This window comes from Sprattus sprattus (genome assembly GCF_963457725.1).
Source record: "Sprattus sprattus genome assembly, chromosome: 14".
NCBI lineage: Eukaryota > Metazoa > Chordata > Actinopteri > Clupeiformes > Clupeidae > Sprattus > Sprattus sprattus.
The window spans coordinates 8,878,479-8,897,890 of NC_137912.1; the positions used below are offsets into that span (position 1 = coordinate 8,878,479).

General features: G+C 39.6%; 2 protein-coding genes across 2 annotated transcripts; both read left to right on the forward strand.

Moving 5' to 3' along the window:
* Positions 1 to 3,697: 3,697 nt before the first annotated feature.
* LOC308375402 (tetraspanin-8-like) lies at positions 3,698 to 7,877 on the forward strand. Its single transcript, XM_080851541.1, has 9 exons — positions 3,698 to 3,809; positions 3,994 to 4,056; positions 4,180 to 4,287; positions 4,374 to 4,448; positions 4,616 to 4,708; positions 5,510 to 5,635; positions 6,163 to 6,216; positions 7,040 to 7,114; positions 7,313 to 7,877. Exons 1-9 carry the CDS (start codon positions 3,747 to 3,749, stop codon positions 7,442 to 7,444), a joined length of 789 nt encoding a protein of 262 aa, XP_080707667.1. The 5' UTR covers positions 3,698 to 3,746; the 3' UTR covers positions 7,445 to 7,877.
* A 6,708-nt stretch (positions 7,878 to 14,585) lies between these two features.
* Positions 14,586 to 18,820, forward strand: LOC308374919 (tetraspanin-8-like). The gene is made up of 9 exons (XM_080850898.1): positions 14,586 to 14,697; positions 14,913 to 14,978; positions 15,186 to 15,299; positions 15,627 to 15,701; positions 15,997 to 16,092; positions 16,480 to 16,608; positions 17,014 to 17,046; positions 17,183 to 17,266; positions 18,288 to 18,820. The coding sequence occupies exons 1-9, from the start codon at positions 14,638 to 14,640 to the stop codon at positions 18,426 to 18,428; spliced, it is 798 nt and encodes a 265-aa protein (XP_080707024.1). The 5' UTR covers positions 14,586 to 14,637; the 3' UTR covers positions 18,429 to 18,820.
* Positions 18,821 to 19,412: the final 592 nt, after the last annotated feature.

The window sequence follows — 19,412 nt, forward strand, 5'->3', positions numbered from 1 at the left end:
TGAACACGTAAACAGTCTCATGGTCGCACCTGTGCCCTTGCCCTTGGGCCCAGGGACCTGATAGAGTGGGCGCCTCCGAGGAACGCTTGGTATGAGTATAGAGAGGGGCCTAAGCAGACCATCTTATCAGCAACTGGAGATGTTTCTCAGCGAGGAACATATGGTGTGGTATACTTATGGTAACCTGTTAACCTTACAGGAAGTCTGGGCCTCCATATTCTGAGCTGGAGTGCCGGGTACGGATGGACGGTCACCAAAAAAGTACACTAAGATCTTCACAGAAAATACACTAGGATCTAAGATGGTCCATGAAGCATCTCAAAAGACTCTAAGCAAACAGCAAGAGCGATCAAGAAGGAAAGGGTAAAGGTGACCAAGTGCCTGTTGTAAGAATATTCAAGAGTAGACAGTTTTTAGTGTGCATAGAAAATATCAAAGAGTAGCCAGTATTAGTTGTACATAGGAAAGTGCAGAGGCGGTGGACCCTTAGAACAACAGGAGCAAAGGAAGTGTAGAGGCAGTTTTAGAGGCTTTGAAGTTTCCAAACCAAAAACTGTCAAATAGCTAATTAAAAACTGTCTAGCAGACAATTCTTGTCAACAACTGTCTTAACGTTAGACACTTCGACACGTCACATGGGCAGACCAGGTGGCAAGGATGGAGACGGCCTTAGCAACCAAAGGAGGACCAATCCGGAGCAAGTGGGAAACCACTTTCGATATGTCACTCACAACAGTATAAAGAGGGCCTCCTAACCGCTCTCTCGTCAGAACTCATCTTCTCCGACCATACAGCTGTATCGTTGTACTTTGTTGTGCCTCAGTAAACTTTTCTACTTGATTACATTTGAACTTGTACGCCTCTTAACTCAAACTCCAACACCGATCGGACATTTTCTTACACTGTGCCCATTTATATATTTCTAAAGCCCTTTCATACTTCCCTATTCTTTGCCTACCCCTGTCCTTGTACCCCTTCATCAGACTTGATCACATCTCCTATTTTACATATTGCAGTTCCCCGTGCTGTCAGGCGTCTCAGTGATTTTATGTATGGTGTCTGGAAAACGACCTGTCTTGTGATATTTGCAGAAGTGTCTAGGAGTCTCCACGATTCCTAGACCTTTCAGAAGCGCCGTCCGAAAGACCGCAATGAGTCTATCCTGTGTTTTTTAAGGAAATGAATGGCATGTCTACCATTTGATTTATCAGAAAAGGGCCTTCTGCTTTATGGCAGCCTTCCTGTCTAACTGAGATGCACCTGGCCTGCAGATAAAGACTCCAGTTTCCTGCTGCAGGAGAGAGGCTTCTAGCTTGGGGGACTGTTGGTCTTGCTGCCTCCCAGTTGTTAGGTATTTTCTTTTTGTGTGCTGGTTTAGAGAGGAGTCACTGGACGAAGCATTTTGTTGTTACAAGATAAGTTTTTACTGGCAAATAATGATAGCAAATACACCCATCAATGCAATGCAGTCAAGAATATTACATCAGCACTACACCGTAGCTGGAGAAGGTGCATTCTGATCAGATACAGACAATGTTTAAAGCCCAGCCCAGTGATGTCACTCTGGGCCCACAAGCCGCCCATGGGACGGTGACATACCCTCTTGTCCACCCTGTACATAGTAATATCACATGATTTTTGTGGAATTTCCCATTTACAGAACTTCTGTTTTTTATCTGCTGACACATCTCATCGTCTAAAAGCTTTCCCTTATCTGCGCCACAGACTGGCGAATAGTTTTTCTCTAAACTTAGTTTCCACTGCCCTTTCAGACAGCCTTCTGTCCCAGTTTTAACTTGCCGTCTCATCTGGCTTTTACATTTCCGATGTGGATTTTAACTTGCTGTTTCTGTCTGATTTCATTTGATGCATTTGATACTTCAAATGTATCTTACACAGCTTAGGATTTCGTTTTACAGCTATGATTTGTCTTGTAGTTGTTGTATTTGTTTTACATTTATAAATCCAATGGATTTGGTACTTTTAAAAAGGTGTTTTTAGTAGATGTTTTGGGTCACTGGTGGAGTGTTCGTTCGCCCCATAGAGCTACTAGAGTTGGGGTGTAACAGTGGGCCAGAGAAAACTAGGCTGATTCAAAGGCATCGTATCCTTTCAAAGGTCACAGACTGACACAGTGAGGCAACGGTGATCAATCAGGAAACAAGGTTTGATTTATTTGACTGTGCAGAGATGGAAAGAGGCTAGCATCACATGAAAACCACCAGTAATTAGATAAGGAAAAGTCTGAGTCCAAGCATCCCACCAGGTTGACAGGAGAGGGGGTTAATCAACGGACCCAACATTACATGGATGTGATATGCGGCCACTCTGAGACAGAAGAGACAACATGCTACGCTTATCAATGCCTTCCTGATTATATGTAAGGGATATCTGATGACAGAGAATGCAAAGAATAACGGTCACATTTTGGCCTTGAGAATACAGCATACCAAGAGCATAAAAAGAATAATAGTCACACGTTGGCCTTGCAGGAGACACAGAATCCACATATGGCCGGGTACAAACATATAATTAAATATAAATATATATGTATATGTATGTATAATATTTTTAAATATCATTGTAACTATACAATGGAACATTAATATTTGAATGCTTCATGTTGTTCACACAACTCCCAGTGTGCATACAAGTTGATGTTAGAGTGTGTGTGAGTTTCTGCAGTGAGACAGTCCATGAATGAGAGATAAGGCGGATATGATTTGGCACTCTCACCACTAGGGCCCAGGTGTGAAACTCCCAATTTCTCTTATCTGGGTTGAAACCTACTCCCTTTAAGTTTTAGAAGTCCAGCTGTATTCAATGTCCTTGTTTATTGATATGGTTCCATCTCCCAACAGTGCCTTTCCACTGAAACAAGAAATCCTTTGCTGCTGTGTGCTTTGGTCTTCTGTGAGATAGAAGTTAAATAGAATAATATCATTTCCAGACAGCCTCTCACCTTTTTGCAGTCAGAATACCGGAGACTGGATGTAGAAATCTGAAGTTTCATTGTTATCAATAAGCTTCAATAAGGAGAGGCTCATCTCATTGTGTGAATGTCCTGCAAGCCTTTTCAAAAGCCCATATCTTCATGTGGTCTGTTCTGTTTTGGCTGCATTCAGCATTAAAGGCACCCAGTGCAACTTTATGTAAACATTCAAAGTTGCACTGGGTGCCTTTAACCATTCCCTCTTCTCTAATTCCACTGGGTTCCCTTGTGTGGGTGTGGACCCCCTGATACCTCCTCCTCACCGGGGGTTTCTTGAAATGTGTCTGTGTCGTGTCTTTAGTGCTGACTTTAACATAAGTAAATCATGTTAATAGCTAAGTTACTGCTTCCTGTCTGGTCTGCCTTGAGACTTTCATACTGATGAGGTAATCCATGTTCATCTAAACATTCAATATCCCACACTCTCAGGCAGACTTTAATGCAAAAAATGGTTTATCCATATGTATCTGTTGTCTCTGTGTCTAATTAGTTGATTCGTTTATCGTTGATATGTTAATTGAATTTGTCTACTGGCAAGCAAACGGTTTGTGCGAGTTCTCCCCCACAATAGAAGAATGCGCGTGCATTCACAGAAGAGCTGATAGGATAGAAGCCCAACCCGTCCTTGACGCTGACTGGAGATCACCACACGACATACACACTTCACTTCCCCCTTTGTCTGAAGTTTACAGGCAGTCTTCGATCGAGTTCTGAATGCAAGTGAGGCACAGCGGTGTCTTTAGAAAGCCCCGAAATGGCGAAAGCGAACTGTCTCCTCCTCAGAAACCTGTTTATTTTTTTCAACCTGCTTTTTGCGGTAAGTTACCCTGCTTATTAGAAAGTAGCCTAATTGAAAGAATTTGAAATATTTCTTTACCTACATGAGAGAAAAAAAGACTTTCGCTTGAAAGTGCAAACATCGACTGTGAGGACTCCGTGACTTGTATTATGGGGCTACGATGTCACCCACGAATTGTTGAATGTATCACTTTTTATTTTAGATTGCGGGTGTTGTCGTGTTCGTTCTGGCGGTATTTGTTCACGTCCGCTTGAACGCCAACGAGGTAGGATATTTAAGGGTTAATTTGTTTTGAAGTTCGACCAACAAAGTTTGTTATTTCAGCTCGTCACATGATCAGATCAAACGTGTACCAGCTGAATCACCTAAATGCTTGCATTCTATTTAGTTTGACAATGGAGTCATCGGGCTGTATATGGTCGGGTCTGTCACATTCCTCATTTCATTTCTGGGAGCTTACGGTGCTCTTAAAAATGTGAAATGGATGCTGGTTGTGGTGAGTGTCATTTTGAAAACAACGTCATACCTTTGAAGTTACGTCTCCTACGTTTGATAACCTTTCGTGTCTCTCGTTGTTTGCAGTTCCTTGTTCTGATGTGTTTGAGCTGCTTTACCCTGTTGCGCTTTGCGGTGCCTATAGCCCTTCTGCATCCACAGGTAAGTCTGATTTCAAGGGATCTCAACAAGACACAGGGCCTGTGAACTTCCACGTTAGGTTTATCTGGAATTATTGTATTATCGTTTCATGTTAATGGTTTATTTAATGGTTTACTTAATTATTCAAAGTGGGTTAACAGTATTTGCATTCCTTTTTGTGTCTCAAGGTTGGCCTGTTGCAGGAGGAGATGGAAGTCGTTGGGCCTTTGGATAAAACCCCTGGTGACTTCCAGAGAATTATGGGTGAATTCCAGAGTCAGGTAAGCAATACATCATGTCTAATCATCTCCAGCTGAGGTAAACAGCCGCACAAATGGAAACATCACTTCACTCAAACCATGGACTGTAGCCTACAGTTTAGAGTGTATCTACAGGAACAAGCTGTTAAAATGGTCCACTATCTAAAACTATTTGTTGTCTTGGTATTTTGGCTTTTGAGACCTGTCTCAAATATGTTAATTTTCTTGGTAGAACATACCGCTCGATATTAATTTGGCTCTCTTCAGGGCTCATAGGAAAGTATTCAACAGACCTTTATTATGAGATGAGCAACGTGTAGACTGTAACGGTCATTTAACTCACTGCACGAAGATGACCTCATCATATCTGACCTTATAAACTTGTTATATTTACATTCCCAAAGTTACCCAAAACAAGATTCAAGATTCTCTTTCTCAAGGCTGACTCACACAATACTCTACAGAGACAGCATAGATAAAATGTGTTTTGAACATGTCCGAACTGTTTCTACATCTGCAAGGAGAATATCCACCAATTAGTGCATATTTGGCAGAATGAAACAGAGTACTGAAGGAGATACAATTGTATGAATTGTATATTATGAGTGTTCTTTTTTATGTCCTTGGTTGTTAAGTAGTCACATTGTTCTTTAAATCCTTTGTTACATTGTGAGTTAGAGGTGAAAAAAAAGCACACTTTTGTTTTGCTTGAAGGAGTGTTCTATTACAGTTCTTTTAACGAGAAAACTTGCAGGTAGGCTTAGCAGTGACCTTCTCTCTCTCTCTCTTTCTCTCTCTCTCTCTCTTTCTCTCTCTCTACAGCTGCTCTGCTGTGGTCTTGCCAATGGGTACAGGGACTGGAATAACAATGTGCCAGAGTCATGTGACTGCACCACAGAGGAGATTATGCAGGGCGCATGCCTGCCCCTGCCGGACAATACCTATCAGGTGAGCCATCATTGGTAACTGAAAGAACACCACACAATCCCTCAGCACCATGACTCATAAAGGTACAGTGTGTAAGATCTAGGGGGATCTAATGACAAACATTGTTTATATAGTCTGTGGTTTGCGCTGATTTTAGAACAGATAAGGGGGTTTAATGGCACTCCGCTTCGCGTCGTGCCTAACAACTCCCCTTACCTGTTCTAAAATCAGCGCAAACCACGGCCTCTTGGGGCTTATTGCTTAATTATATCATTACTGTGTATTCACCTGTAACTATGAGTCGGGTTTTTGTTAGCTTAGAATGAGTCCTTCATATCGCCATAGGGAGCAGGTCTTCTTCCACGAAGTCAGTCATCCCAGAAAGGACTAACCAAAACACTGGTTCTTGAGAGGGCTTTTCATGTTTTGTATGCACAAGATGACCACTGTAGGTTCCTCTGTACTGAAAGCGAGGTGTATTCAACCTCCCCCCCCCCCCCCCCCCCCCTTCTATTAGTGAGTCACATGTAATGCCTTTCCCCCCTTAGGACTATTATCTCATCAATCCCATCAGAAGGAGGACCAGGATGGTGCATAAGATGGTAAGGCATACTTATGAATTTGAAACAAATATTCTTGGTTGCGTGTTTTTGCTTTAGGGCTTTGTGTAGTTGCCCCACTGTAACAGCTAGAGTGTCTATCTTTGAAGTTATGGACTTCATGTCTCTCACAAAAGTATGCAAAGTTGCTGTAACAATCAAAAGTCATCCAATTACATAGATGCATGGACAGTATACGCCTGTCCAGAGCAAAGTTATTACAAAACTTTGGTTCTAAACCTGATTGTTCAAATCCTTGATTGTGATTGGCTAAAAGCCGTTGTAAAATCCAGCATTACCTTACAATTTGACCTGATTACATTCCATATTACTGCGCAGCGAATGGCAAGGCATTCATATAGCGCATTTCATACCCAGTGTTCCATCTGGCCGTTGCGTTGTTTCAAGGGTTGCGTGGCAACGATTTATTTAGGAACTATAATTTTTAGTGGCGGAAGAATGACGGTTTATCATTAAACTATTGTTTCTTAAATTGAATTGTCTTTATTTATGAAACCATATTGGGGCTTATTGCTTAATTATCCTTATGTTGTACCCTTTACCCCACTTCCTCAATAAGAGTTACTTTAACAAGTCAGCCAACAAACCTTGTGGTGCCCTGCTTTCGTTTCACAATGTTTTAGATGCAAAAGATGAAGTGGGTCAGAAGTATCAAAAGCAGGAACAGGATGTTGCAACAGATCCTGTTGCTGATGCAACCTAATGCATCCGCATTAGTACTACATCAACAAAGTGAATTAATGATCTTTTTAAACTTGACTTCTAAGTTCTAACTTGACGTCTTACTCCTCTTACGCTTATTTAGCCCTGTGGTGAGATAATTGTGAGCAAAGCCCTTGATTGGATTCTTGGAGTGTTCTTTGGATTGACCACCTTGGCAGTAAGTACTGACAGTCATTTATCAGAATCAACTACTTGTGCATTGTTTGCACTGGTTAAGTCTCAGATTGATAATTTAGTTTTAGACTGAATAGAAATGGCTTGTCTCCTGGTCATTCTCCATGATATGTGTCTTTCGATAATGCCTTGAAGCAGTTTGCGCTTGGGCTTGCTGATGTGTCTCCTTTTGTGTGTGTAGTTCCTGGCAATTGTGATGACCTGCTGCCTGCTGGCTCAGAAGAACAAGCTAGGAACTGTGACCAAGCCGTCCATGATTTTCAGCATATCATCCAAGCCGCCCAAGTACAGCCAGCTTTTGGAATACAAATAGTGCCTGGTGTGGTTTCAGACAATGCAGAGGATTTCGGAGGCAATGCAATTTTTTTGCTACAACATTAGTTATTAGTTCAGCTATGGTTGGTTGTAGGTCACTTTAAATGTTGACCGTGTGGCTTGGTCATGACTATTTTGAAAACTCTGGCTGGCACATTAAGTCACAACCAGTAATTTTCACAATCTCTTGGATGGGGATTTCTATAGTACTGTTTTGTACTGATTTGACTGTTACTGTTGGCAATATGATTGGATAGCTATCTGCTCTTAGCAGCTACTCTGTTTTTGATTGCTTTGTGAAATGTTTGCAATACATTGAATCCCAAATGGGTGACCTTATTGGTTCTGTCTGGAGAAGAAGTCTATTTGCACTATTTGGCGTATATCTTGCTTGTGAAAGGCTTTTTTTTTTTTTTTTTACATTTCTTTTATATGATCTTTTAAGACACTGAATTAAAATGACTTCAACAAAGTTCCTGCAAGTGTTTTGTTTTTCACCACCGTGTCCTGTCAGAGGACGAGAAGGAAGCAGTGGTACCTTTCTTTTTTGTCTTTTCTTTAGTCTTTACTAAACTGCTTTAAGGGACAAATCTCAGTATCAGACTTTAATTCTTTAATTCATCTTATGTATTTATATTATTGAATATATATGTATATATATATACAGTATATATGTATCATTGATCCATTTTAACAATCTATGAGCGCCAACATTTGCGATTTCCAATTTAACACATCATTAATGATATTACAACATGCAACATGACCCACAACCTCACCTAGTACATCATACTGGACGGAGACATCGGCAACACATGTTATAGGCCTACCCCAGGATCCGAAAAAGGCCCTCCTTCATAGTACAACCTCGCTGTCTGTAGCCCGCAAGAGCTGAACACAACAACATGACTGCCCATAGAACCTGAGCAGCAGGATAACAGCAACAACAAATCTGCAGGCACCCTCCTTCATCAGTCTTAAGTTGAATTACCCAAAGGATTCCTAAAAAACTGTACTGTTCTTTTCATTAGAAATTCAATACCTATCCTGATATTAGTTCTATGCCCACATTATTTTTGTATAACGCACTGTCCATATCTACATTGAGGACTATACATGTTGAAAAATATCATGGTTGTAATACAGTGATGTGGTGAACATGGAGCACTACAAGTAGTTTTAACTACAAGCGTTATGTAAGGCCAGGCAGAGAGGCCTACGTGCAGAGAGGAAGGTCAGGTCAGTCAGAGAGGCCTGTTTTCTAAAAACAAGACCACATGTGCAGGTTTGCAGAGACAGCCAAATATTAATTAAAAAGATTTATACATAAGGGGATGTGGAATTCTTCAAAGAGCCGGTAGAAGTTTCCCAGGAAAGAGCTCAGACATCATAACCGGGAAGGGTGACACTACTGATAAGAAGACAGCTGCTCAGCATCTTGAAGGTTTTTTGGGCAATTAGTTAGCAGAATATTCTGATTGGCCGAGTTTGGATAAAATTTAAAGGTTTGAGAGAATATTCTGAATGGTTCAACTTGGATACATTTGGGGTTTTTGATTGGGAAAGCATAGTGACGAAAAAAAAAAAAACATTTCAAAAGTAAGTGCCCTCGTTTTTTGACTGAATTGAATAAAAGACTGCAAGAGTAAATACACTTCAGTTCATCGCAATTTCGTCTTCTGACTTATTGAAGTATCAACTCTAAGATTTGAAGAGGTTGTTTCGCTACAACATACACACATGCACAGACAATAGGGTTGTGATGAATTTTCTTCCACATAATTTAATATTGCCTGCCTGAGACAGAGATATGTACTGTAAGAATATTAAGAGTAGTCAGTTTTTAGTCTGCATAGAAAATATTAAAAGAGTTGCCAGTATCAGTTGTACATAGGAAATATACAGAGGTGGGGGGATCCCTAGAACAACAGGTGCACAGGAAGTGTAGATGCAGTTGAGACCTTTGAAGTTTAGCTAATCAAAGACTGTCGAGCAGACAATTTTTGTCAACAACTGTCTGAACGTCACGGGGTCAGACCAGGGGCAAGGATGGAAACTGCCTCCGAAGCAAGTTGGAAACCACTTTCGATATGTCACTCGCTCAACAGTATAAGAGGGCCGCCTAACCGCTCGCTCATCAGAACTCATCTTCTCTGACCATACAGCTGTATCGTTGTACTTTGTTGTGCCTCAGTAAACTTTTCTACTTGATTACATTTGAACTTGTATGCCTCTTAACTCGAACTCCAACACCGATCACGTAATTTTCCAACAGTACAAATGTACACATGTACAAAAGTTAATTATATTAAAGTGTTGCTGTGCTTTTCTGTAGTTTTTAATTAACTTAATATTCTGAACCCTACTCTATGCCCATGATCAGGAATACTTTGATAGTGGCAGTTGATTTGTCCTCATTTTTTTATGCACCCGTAGGTTAAGGCCTACAGGAAATTGTGGTGAGAAAGAGAAAATAAAATCCTTCAACAGAGGCATGCAATCTGGTTTGCATATGAAAATAGAGCGAAATTTGGTTAGAAGAATTTGGCTCTACATGCGTTTTTCTAGCTATTGATATAACCAGGGGCTGAGCAAAGTGTGCCTCAGGCTTGTCTTTTTATTTAAAAAAAATTGAAAGGAGATAAGCATTGGTAGATTGAGGATTTATTTACCTACATAGACAGTAATGTTACATGTGTGACAAAACAGAAAACAATTCTGTTTTTTTTTTTTTTTATCCCTATAAAGGATATATGTATGTGTTTTGTTTTCCCTAAGTACATTTAGACAATATTTGTCCTTGTAGAGAAATCATGGTTGTAAAACAGTGTGTTGATCATGAAGCAGTTTTGGCAAAACAATTGTCACAAGGCCTGTGTACAGAGACAAGGGTCTTTTAAGGTCAGGTGGAAAGGCCCGTGTGCAGAGGTGAGTGTCTTCTTAGGTCAAAAAGAACGGCCTGTTTTCGAAAACAGGCCTACAGGTGCAGGCTGATTGAGACAGCCAAGCATTCATAGAGGGGCTTCGAGATAAGAGGTGCAGATAAGTCAAGGACAGGCGAAGCCTCCCAAAAAGTTGTAAACAGAGTCTCTGAAACATTGGCAAGGACACCAACCTGCTCTCACAAGTCACCATTGTCTTAAAATGTTTCTCCACAACAATTCAGCAGAAATGTTATGATTGGCTGAGCGTAGATAAAATGTATACATTTGAGAGAATATTCTGACTGGTTTAACTTGGATACGTTTTGAGTGTTGAATTAGTGAAATTTGGATACGTTTTAAGCTTTTGATTGAAAAGAATAGTGAAGAATATGCCAATTAAAATGTTAGTGCACTCGACAGAACTGCTCCATGGACCACCACTCTGAATTAAAAGTCTAGCATTCTGTCTTCTGACTTTCATTGAAGAATCAACTCTAAAGTTTGAAGAGGTTGTTTTTGCTTTAACATCATAATATAAAAAAGTCGGAATGAAACCTGCAAGATGCGCTCAACAATGTTCATCTCTCCATCTCTAAAAATGTTGGTCGGATCCATCTTGCAAAAATACACTGGAACTGGCTATCCTTAGCTGTCTAGGCACTGCTAACAAGCTCACAATAATCTTTTTTAATTTGCACTAGCTCTTGCTGACCAAATGAAGTTTGAAAATGTGCAGATAAATAAACAATAATCCCAAACAAGATTTTCTTAACCAGACAAAAAAAACTACATAACCTTGAAAATGTAGGTTAAACTAATTATGTGCTGCGTTTGTTGCTCTCTTTATGAAGTTTCCACAGCTCACCTCAGTGAGAGTCATGGAACAAGTGAAAACCATGACAGATTTATGATGGCAGTGATCGATTGGAGTTTAGTGTCAATCACATTCAAGTCGAGAACGCTCATAACTGCATCCTATTACATTAGGAGCAGGCAGCACTTAGTGGCATAAGAGTGCATTAAACTGCAGGCGGCGATGATCGAAAGACTGCACGGGTGTGCACATCGTAGCACTGGATCCAGACATGGCAAGAGACGTCTGAAGTTTAAATCTCATGTTAGAACCCTTCAACAACAATATTTTTTTACTTGAGTACAACCTTTGCTTACTCTGCCCACCTCTGCAGATCATGTACGCCTATCGTGGTTGCTCTGTCTTTAAACAATAGTGTTGCCAGATTACTCATGCTGGTGTTATGCTATCAGTCGGGCATACATGTTCATACACACCAATATCACTTCAGCAGGTTATCTTCACACCACCTCTGAAGCCTATCCTTGGCCTGCCCTGACATGCCTTTCATTTCCCCTAAATACCTGGATCAGTGAGCTGGGTCTGACTTACTCTACCTTACTTGTAGCCACTCTCTGAATTAGGTACCAATTACTACTACTACTACTACTACTACTACTATTATTATTATTATTATTATTATTATTATTATTATTATTATTAATAATAATAATAATAATAATAATAATAATACCAACACTATGACTATAATGTAGGTCTGAAGCAAATTAAGTGTATGTATGTATTTTTGGGGCTTGACTGCATTTTGGCAGTTTATTTTATATTTTTTCACTTTTGTTTGAAAAGACTGCAGATTCCCAAAAAAGAGGGAATGTGTATTTGGTGTATTTTTCTAAAATAAAATTACTGTGACAGATTTGGGAACTCTCATCATTTCAAATGGTTCTAAACGTGTGACCCCACAATTTCCAGAATTAAAACCATGTAACCAAAAACACTTCCACCTAACCAAAGGGACAATAGGGAACAGGATTGATTAAGACAGGACGGGATAGCATGTACTTTACCGATCCCTGAACGGAACTTTATTTTCATAAAGTTTAGGGCTTGACATAAAAATGTACCCAGTCAATGATTATAAGTTAATTGTCTTTTTCCCCCTTGTATATGCCACTGTTGTGAGAGTTGCATGTTCTTTAGGTAGGCTATCTCCACAGCTGTTTCACTTGACTGGGATTTTTAGAATTTTGAAAAAATACTCACAATCAATTATACTAATAAATGATACTAATCAAGACAAGTTAAACAAACGTTTGTCAACCACCAACTCTATTAAGAGTGTAGTCCTGAGTTATAGTTAATAGTAAACTGAAATATATTGTTTTACTTATAAATAACACGACCTAATGGTTGCGCGTGTTTTGCCTTAAATGGTAGGGGGTTCCTCCCTGGACAAGGCTTAGTGTCTTTTGGCAGGTGGCTTTGGCTTCCTGTACTAAATTAAGTTAAGGTCAATGACCCCCTTACAAATGCCAGCTGTACAGAAAGGTAGACAGTGAGGCACCGGCTGGTTTGGGGTCTTCCCTCTTACGGATATTGCAATTTGGTGGTTCTGATTGGAGGTGGGCAGATGGTATTTTGGGATAACTGAGGTCTATAAGAAGGGCTAACACACTTCATATGATCAGAACGATTCCCGGGGGTCCGTCTCTGTTGTCTCCATTGTGACAATAAACCACTTCCAGATTTCTTCAACTCAGTCTCTGAGTCTTCTGATTCCGAATTAAGAAACCAGTTTTTAGCCACTACAATAGATCATAACAGTGAACAAACAGCTGAACTAGGTGATGGCCTGTGGGCTAGGCTAATTTTATTAGTAGTAAAATAATGCATTAAAAAAACACATTGATGCAAGGGTACAAAGTACAGTGAATAAAGCACAAATATGTTGTGCAATAGCATCAGAAAGATGGGTGGCACAATGTAGGCCACTCAACGGTCTGAGAGCCTTGGGTAAGAGCGCCTTGCAGTTGTAGTTTGAGAAATTATATGGAACCTAGTTCTGGTAGGGGTCTTGCACAATGTTGGAGGCCTTAAAGATGTAATGTTTGTTGAACATTTTCTTGAAAGACTTTTAAAAATGCTAAACCTAAGTTTAATCTGGCCTTAGTCTCCATGAAGTGCATAGGTAAATGTGAAACACTACTACTTTTGTCTAAAAAATCTTAACTCTATTTCTGGTTCATTCATGTATGGCAGAACTTAGTGTTATTTTACTGTAAGTCAGCATGCCAGACACTGAGAAAAAAGTGGTGGGAAAGACAACCATATTCCAAATAAATTGCAAAAAGGACAGCTATCAGTGAGCTTTATTTATAGAAAATAAATACACAATATTTCAGTTTTTGCTACAGGTTTCCTCCTACTGGTCTAGCAATGCTTTGCGCTCATCTGCATCTGCAAGAGATGTCAATGGCCAAGATTGAAATACAAGAGCAAGGAAGTGATAGGCTAGACAGCATTTGAAAGGCAGGAGTTATTGCCTGATAACCAAACAATTGATGGGAAGTGAGTCAAGTGGTAAGAGGGTGGAGTTCCTTAGTGATTGGTAATATTAAATTGTAAACTTCACTAGTTTTGTAGTGTTCCTGGCAGAAGCCATGCACACGTTGTGTGATCTTTGTTGTATTTACATTTTTACATATGTATATGATCCATAGGCCTATTAATCTGGCAGTTGCTTGTAGTTAAATCAAAGGTGCCCAATACATAGATAACCATGTCGTTCCAGTTACCTGTTTTGGTTAGAAATTTAGAGAAAGGTGTTACCCACAAATGGTTAAAAAAGTGAAATTCACTCTACACTACAAAGATTGTCGGAAATTCTTGGGGAAAGTGTGTGTGTGTGTGTGTGTGTGTGTGTGTGTGTGTGTGTGTGTGTGTGTGTGTGTGTGTGTGTGTGTGTGTCATGTGTGTGTGTTTGTGTGTGTGTGTGTGTTTCATTCATTTGCTTTGCCTTCCAATAAAATACACCAAAGAAAGTGATTCATTTGTTAAATGTAAAATAGTGTAATATGAAAATCAACAAGTGTGATTGCTGTTGAGTAATTTCCCTATTTATCTTATATTTACCTACGGCGCCAAAGAGGTCATGTGTATGCAAGATCCAAGGAAGAGCTCAAAAAATGTTGTTGCGGATTCAAATAATGGTGCGTTTCTATTAGGTTCATTCAATCTTGCGTGTATATTAAAGGATGATTTGTGTTGGTATGAGTGTCACACTTTTTTAAGCAAATTGTGGTGTGTGTACACAGGAAGGTATTGTGTCCAGTCACATAGAGGACGTCCCTTACCAGAACTACCACGCCCCTTACAGGAAACATCTAGGCTAGCTCTTGAAACCGTCGAATACTAAAAGTGTGCTTACTTACCTGCTCTCTGCTTTGTCTCAAGATGGCAAAAGGGAGTTCTGTTCTCAGAAATATCTTCGGCTTCTTCAATCTGCTTTTTGCGGTAAATTAAGTAGTGTAGTGTGAAGCAATATTAAAATGCGATTAACTGAAAGAAGTAAAAAAAAAAAAATAAAAAAAAAACGCGTTCAAAGGTTATGTGTTACCGTAGGCTGAATAGCGTGTCGATGTTGAAAACAATCAGCCTACTGTCAAGTCTACAATACAGTAAATGTCATCGTTGTTCTTCTAAAAATGAGCAACGCTTTTCTTTTCTAGATTGTCGGTGCTATTGTTATTGTCTTGGCAATACTAGTCCATGTTCATCTCAGTAATGTGCAGGAGGTAAGAACAACATGATTTTATTTTTAATGTTGCGTAAAAAAAATATTTGTATTCTTATGGATATGTGTAGCCTTATATAGCCTATTTGTACGTGTGTATCTGTAACACGCAGGCCAATGTAATCAATTATCTTACTGTAGCCCACCAGCAATACAATTTGTGACTGCGTCATCGCACTGTGAAACAAACTTTCACTTCCATGTTTAGTTTGAAAAGGTCGGTGGAGTCGTCATCCTGTATGTGATTGGATTTATCACATTGACCATCTCGTTTTTGGGAGCTTACGGGGCATTCAGACAAGTGAAATGGATGCTGATCGTGGTGAGTGGTTTTGCCGTTTATTTGTAATGGTTTCTCTGATGGATTGAAACTTCAGTAAATGTCGGGGTGGGGTTGTGTGTGTGTTTGAGGTAGTCAAACACAATATAAGGGGGAGGAGCATAGGACGGAAAAATTGTCTAATGAAAAGCTTCCGACCAGGGCCCTAGCCCTAGCAACGGAGTTTTTTCTCTTTTCTTTTAGCTTTGGATTTATCTTTTTTCCCTAGTGAAAGTTGGTTTCAGCAGCTCTGTGAATAGACACCTCGTAGTAAGATCAAATGCTTGATGATTCAAGTCCAGGAACTGATGGCTTCCTCCTTATTTGCAGTTCTTGGTGCTGATGTGTGTTGGCTTTCTGTTCCTGGCACGCATTGCAGTAGCTTTGGCCATCATGCGACCAAGGGTATGTCTACTCTGAACATGACTGAACTAAAGTATTCCATGATATAGATTTTGTTTTCATCAATCCTATTTTAAGCTATTTCATCAATGTGAAACACAAATATGATCTAACAAATAATATCTTAAAGGACCATTGAAAGTCGGGCCTTCAGTGCCTTCCACTTAATAAAAAACGGTCTTCTCACTTAATAGGAATCTCAACATGAAATAACAACCAGTGTGTGTGTAGCAAGAGATGTGATTTTTGTATCCCTTTAGCTGTTGGATTTCACATTATTTCTCTCGCCTCCTTTAAGGTTAATAGCATCGCAGAGGAACAGCTGGATGCAGTTTTGCCACTGGATAAGACTTCTATGGATTTCCAGTCAATTATGGATGCATTCCAGTCTTCGGTAAATATTAGCATAAGAGACGATGTTGTAGTTGTCTTTAATCGTTTCGAAAAATAGGCATCAATTACATGTTATAGTGTCTTAGATTTGGCTTTTAGGAATTGCCAAATTAATTGCCAGTGTAACGACCCTTATTCTCTTGTGCATTGGTGACCAAGAATCGGACCAGGGTTTTTTTTACAGTGGCTTTTATTGCCTCCAACGTAGCAGCTCTGCATTCACAATGAAAACAATAATTTCACAATCTATGCTGCAACAGCGACTGCATACAACTCGTAGAACGCAGATGTTCTAGCTCTCATCTACGACATAGACAAGCCTGTAATATTGTCATGCATCTGCACCAGACTATCTTAAGGATAGCCTTAACTCTCTCCGTGGCAACAGATGCACTGCTGTGGTCTTTCCAACGGATACAAGGACTGGAATGAGAACGTGCCCGAATCCTGCAACTGCCCTCCCCCAGAGGAGACAATGAACGATGTCTGTGTGGCGATTCCAGGAAACTATCTCGAGGTGAGACACCGCTGTAGTAATGCGTAAGGTGCACCCGACATTACAGTGGTCTATAAAAGCAATGAGGAACATCATACTCACCCGACATTACAGTGGTCTATAAAAGCTATGAGGTACATCATACTCACCTGTACTTCTGTGGAGTTTGAGTAGAGGACTGCGAAAATGTTCTGTACTTTTACTACTAAGTACTTCCTTTTTAGAATGAAATTGATTATATATATGTTCGCTCAGTGGAAGTTTGATACTAAGTCAAATAAGGTGAGTTAATTAATTGCATGAAGGAAATGTGACCTAATTTTGAAGCATTTCATAAAATGACCTGAAAGTGGTTGGTATGTTTCCAATACAGTTTGTGATACTACTTCATCCGCTGAGATTTCTCAATTTGTTTCCCCCTTTTAGGCTTACTTCTCCCAGCGTATGGTGTACAGCCAGGTATGGCTACCCAACAACCATCTGTTCTGTTTTGTCTGTTCATAAATTCACAAATAGTAGTCTGAATGGCTAAATTGATACATCACTGGGTTCGATTTGTAGTCCTAAAAGTACACTCTTCTATGTTATTGTGCAGTCCTGCGGCCCTATTCTCCTGACCCTCCTGAAGACAGTGGTTGATGGTGTGATGGGGGTCTTCTTTGGGCTGACCGCTTTGACTGTAAGTGATGAAGTGATCTTACTAGATATCCCCCATTTGCTAGACAATTCCTGTAGGGAAAAAGAGAGAGGCCATTGGCTTAGTGGTTTAAATAGGGGTCTGAAAATCTCTGGGCTGTGGAATTGAAGAATTAAATCTCAGTCCTATGTAGAATATTTTTAAATTAGATTAAAATGAAGGAGCTGCTGTTACTTTTATCTCCTTCCTTTTGTGAAGTAGGCCTATTACTGTAAAGAATGTTTCTATCCAGGGCCCGTTTTTCCTCACTGGATCAGGTTTTTTTTCATACAAAACGATTTAAATCTGTCCAGTAATGAGTAAGAACACTATAACCTGCAATTGCATAACGCCTATACAATGTTATCCTATGGGGCAAGCATCCGTGTCAAGGGGGGAAAAATGACGGCGTATAAACTGCTACATTTAATCTTAAGGCTACTTTACCAGCAGATACAGTCCCGTCAAGCAAGAAAAAAACAACTGCTTCAGTGTTTAATCCAAAGCTTCTTGTATAGTACATTGTATTTTACTAACATATTTGAATTATATTATTTGACGTTGGAGCTCAGTCAGGTAGAAATCAGCATAATTGTACGAGTGCATTGTCCAATAGTCACTGTCTAACAAAAAAATGTTTGTGAGTAGACCCACATTATTAGTTGGTTTCACAGCAAGTATGATGGGTAACAGTTTTGATATTTGTTTTAAGACCTGACATTTTCAATAATAACTATGAAACATTATTACACTTGAAGCAAATAAAAAAGTAATTTGCATATCACTGCGTTATCAAATAGTAGTTGGGAAAAACAGGCTGATTGTACGAACATGTGGTCAAATAAGCACAGTTCATAAATACAGTATACTGTATATATCCCATTGTCCACTGATGGAGGTGTTGATTATTCATTAGCTTCATCATGCTTTTCTGAGTACTGCCCGTCTGCCCCAAGGTCTAACCCCTCCTTAACTCTCCTCCTAACCTTTCCTTAACTCACCTCTTCCTGGTTTGTGTTTGTAGGTTTTGGGCATTGCGATCTCCAGCTGTCTGATTGCTCATATCAACAAGAACAGAATTGCAGGAGTTATGTTCAAACCTACCTTGGTCTTTAGCACCTCACCACCACAGTACAACGAGCTGGTCAATGAACCGTACCATTAGTTCATTCGTGCCCCCGGAGGTACATGGTGGCACTTGCTGTATCGCTTGATTTGGGCGGTGATCTTTTCTTGGCAGGATCACTGTAAGTAATTGATTCATTAGTCACTTTATCTACATCTCACGCCTCTCTGCACAAAGTTAATGACATGCAAACACAATATTGCAATCAAGAAATTATTAAATCACTAGCCATGCTTAGGCATCTCGCTTTGCTCACTGAAAACTGTTTAGCATTAAAATGGAGGAAAGAATGTTTTTTTCTGGATATGCTGAGTACTGTTCTCTAATTTTTGGGGCTTGACTGCTTTTTGGCAGTTTATTGTATATTTATCACTTTCGTTTGAAAAGACTGCTAATTCCTAAAAAAAAAGGGAAAGTTTATTTTGTCTAAATTTCTGAAATAAAATGATTGTACCAGATTTCTGAACTTGTCATCATTTCAAATAGTCCTAACCTTGTGGTGACTCCACGAATTCAGCATTTAATTTAGAACCTATGTTTTGCTAATTTTTGGTGAATCTCCTTTCACCACACGCATCAAAGGTAAATCACGGAGGGGCAGAACACTTTATTTCAGATATTGCCTCATCGCTTTGAACTTTAACATACACAAGCAGAACATTAGTTGGAATGGTAGGCTGTAAGTTATCCACAGCGTTTGTGGTTTCTTCATTCACTTTAAAAATACAGCAGAAGAGTGTCATGAAGTGGGTTAAAAATCTCAGGCACAATAGCAAATAGTTTGGGAAAAACCTCTTAAAAGGCTAAACGCTGACATCGGTTAGGTCACCAGCCATATCAGCGTGTTGAAATATTTGAAATCGGAATGGTGATCGAACAGATGCCTCGCTTCTTTAATAAAGATAATAATTATGACACTTTTGGTGTTTTATAGATTACTGTTATCAGTGATCTACCTTCATTTTTTTGGGGAAGGTTATACATGTTTACGTTTAAGTTTAAACCATTTCTGCTGAGATCACC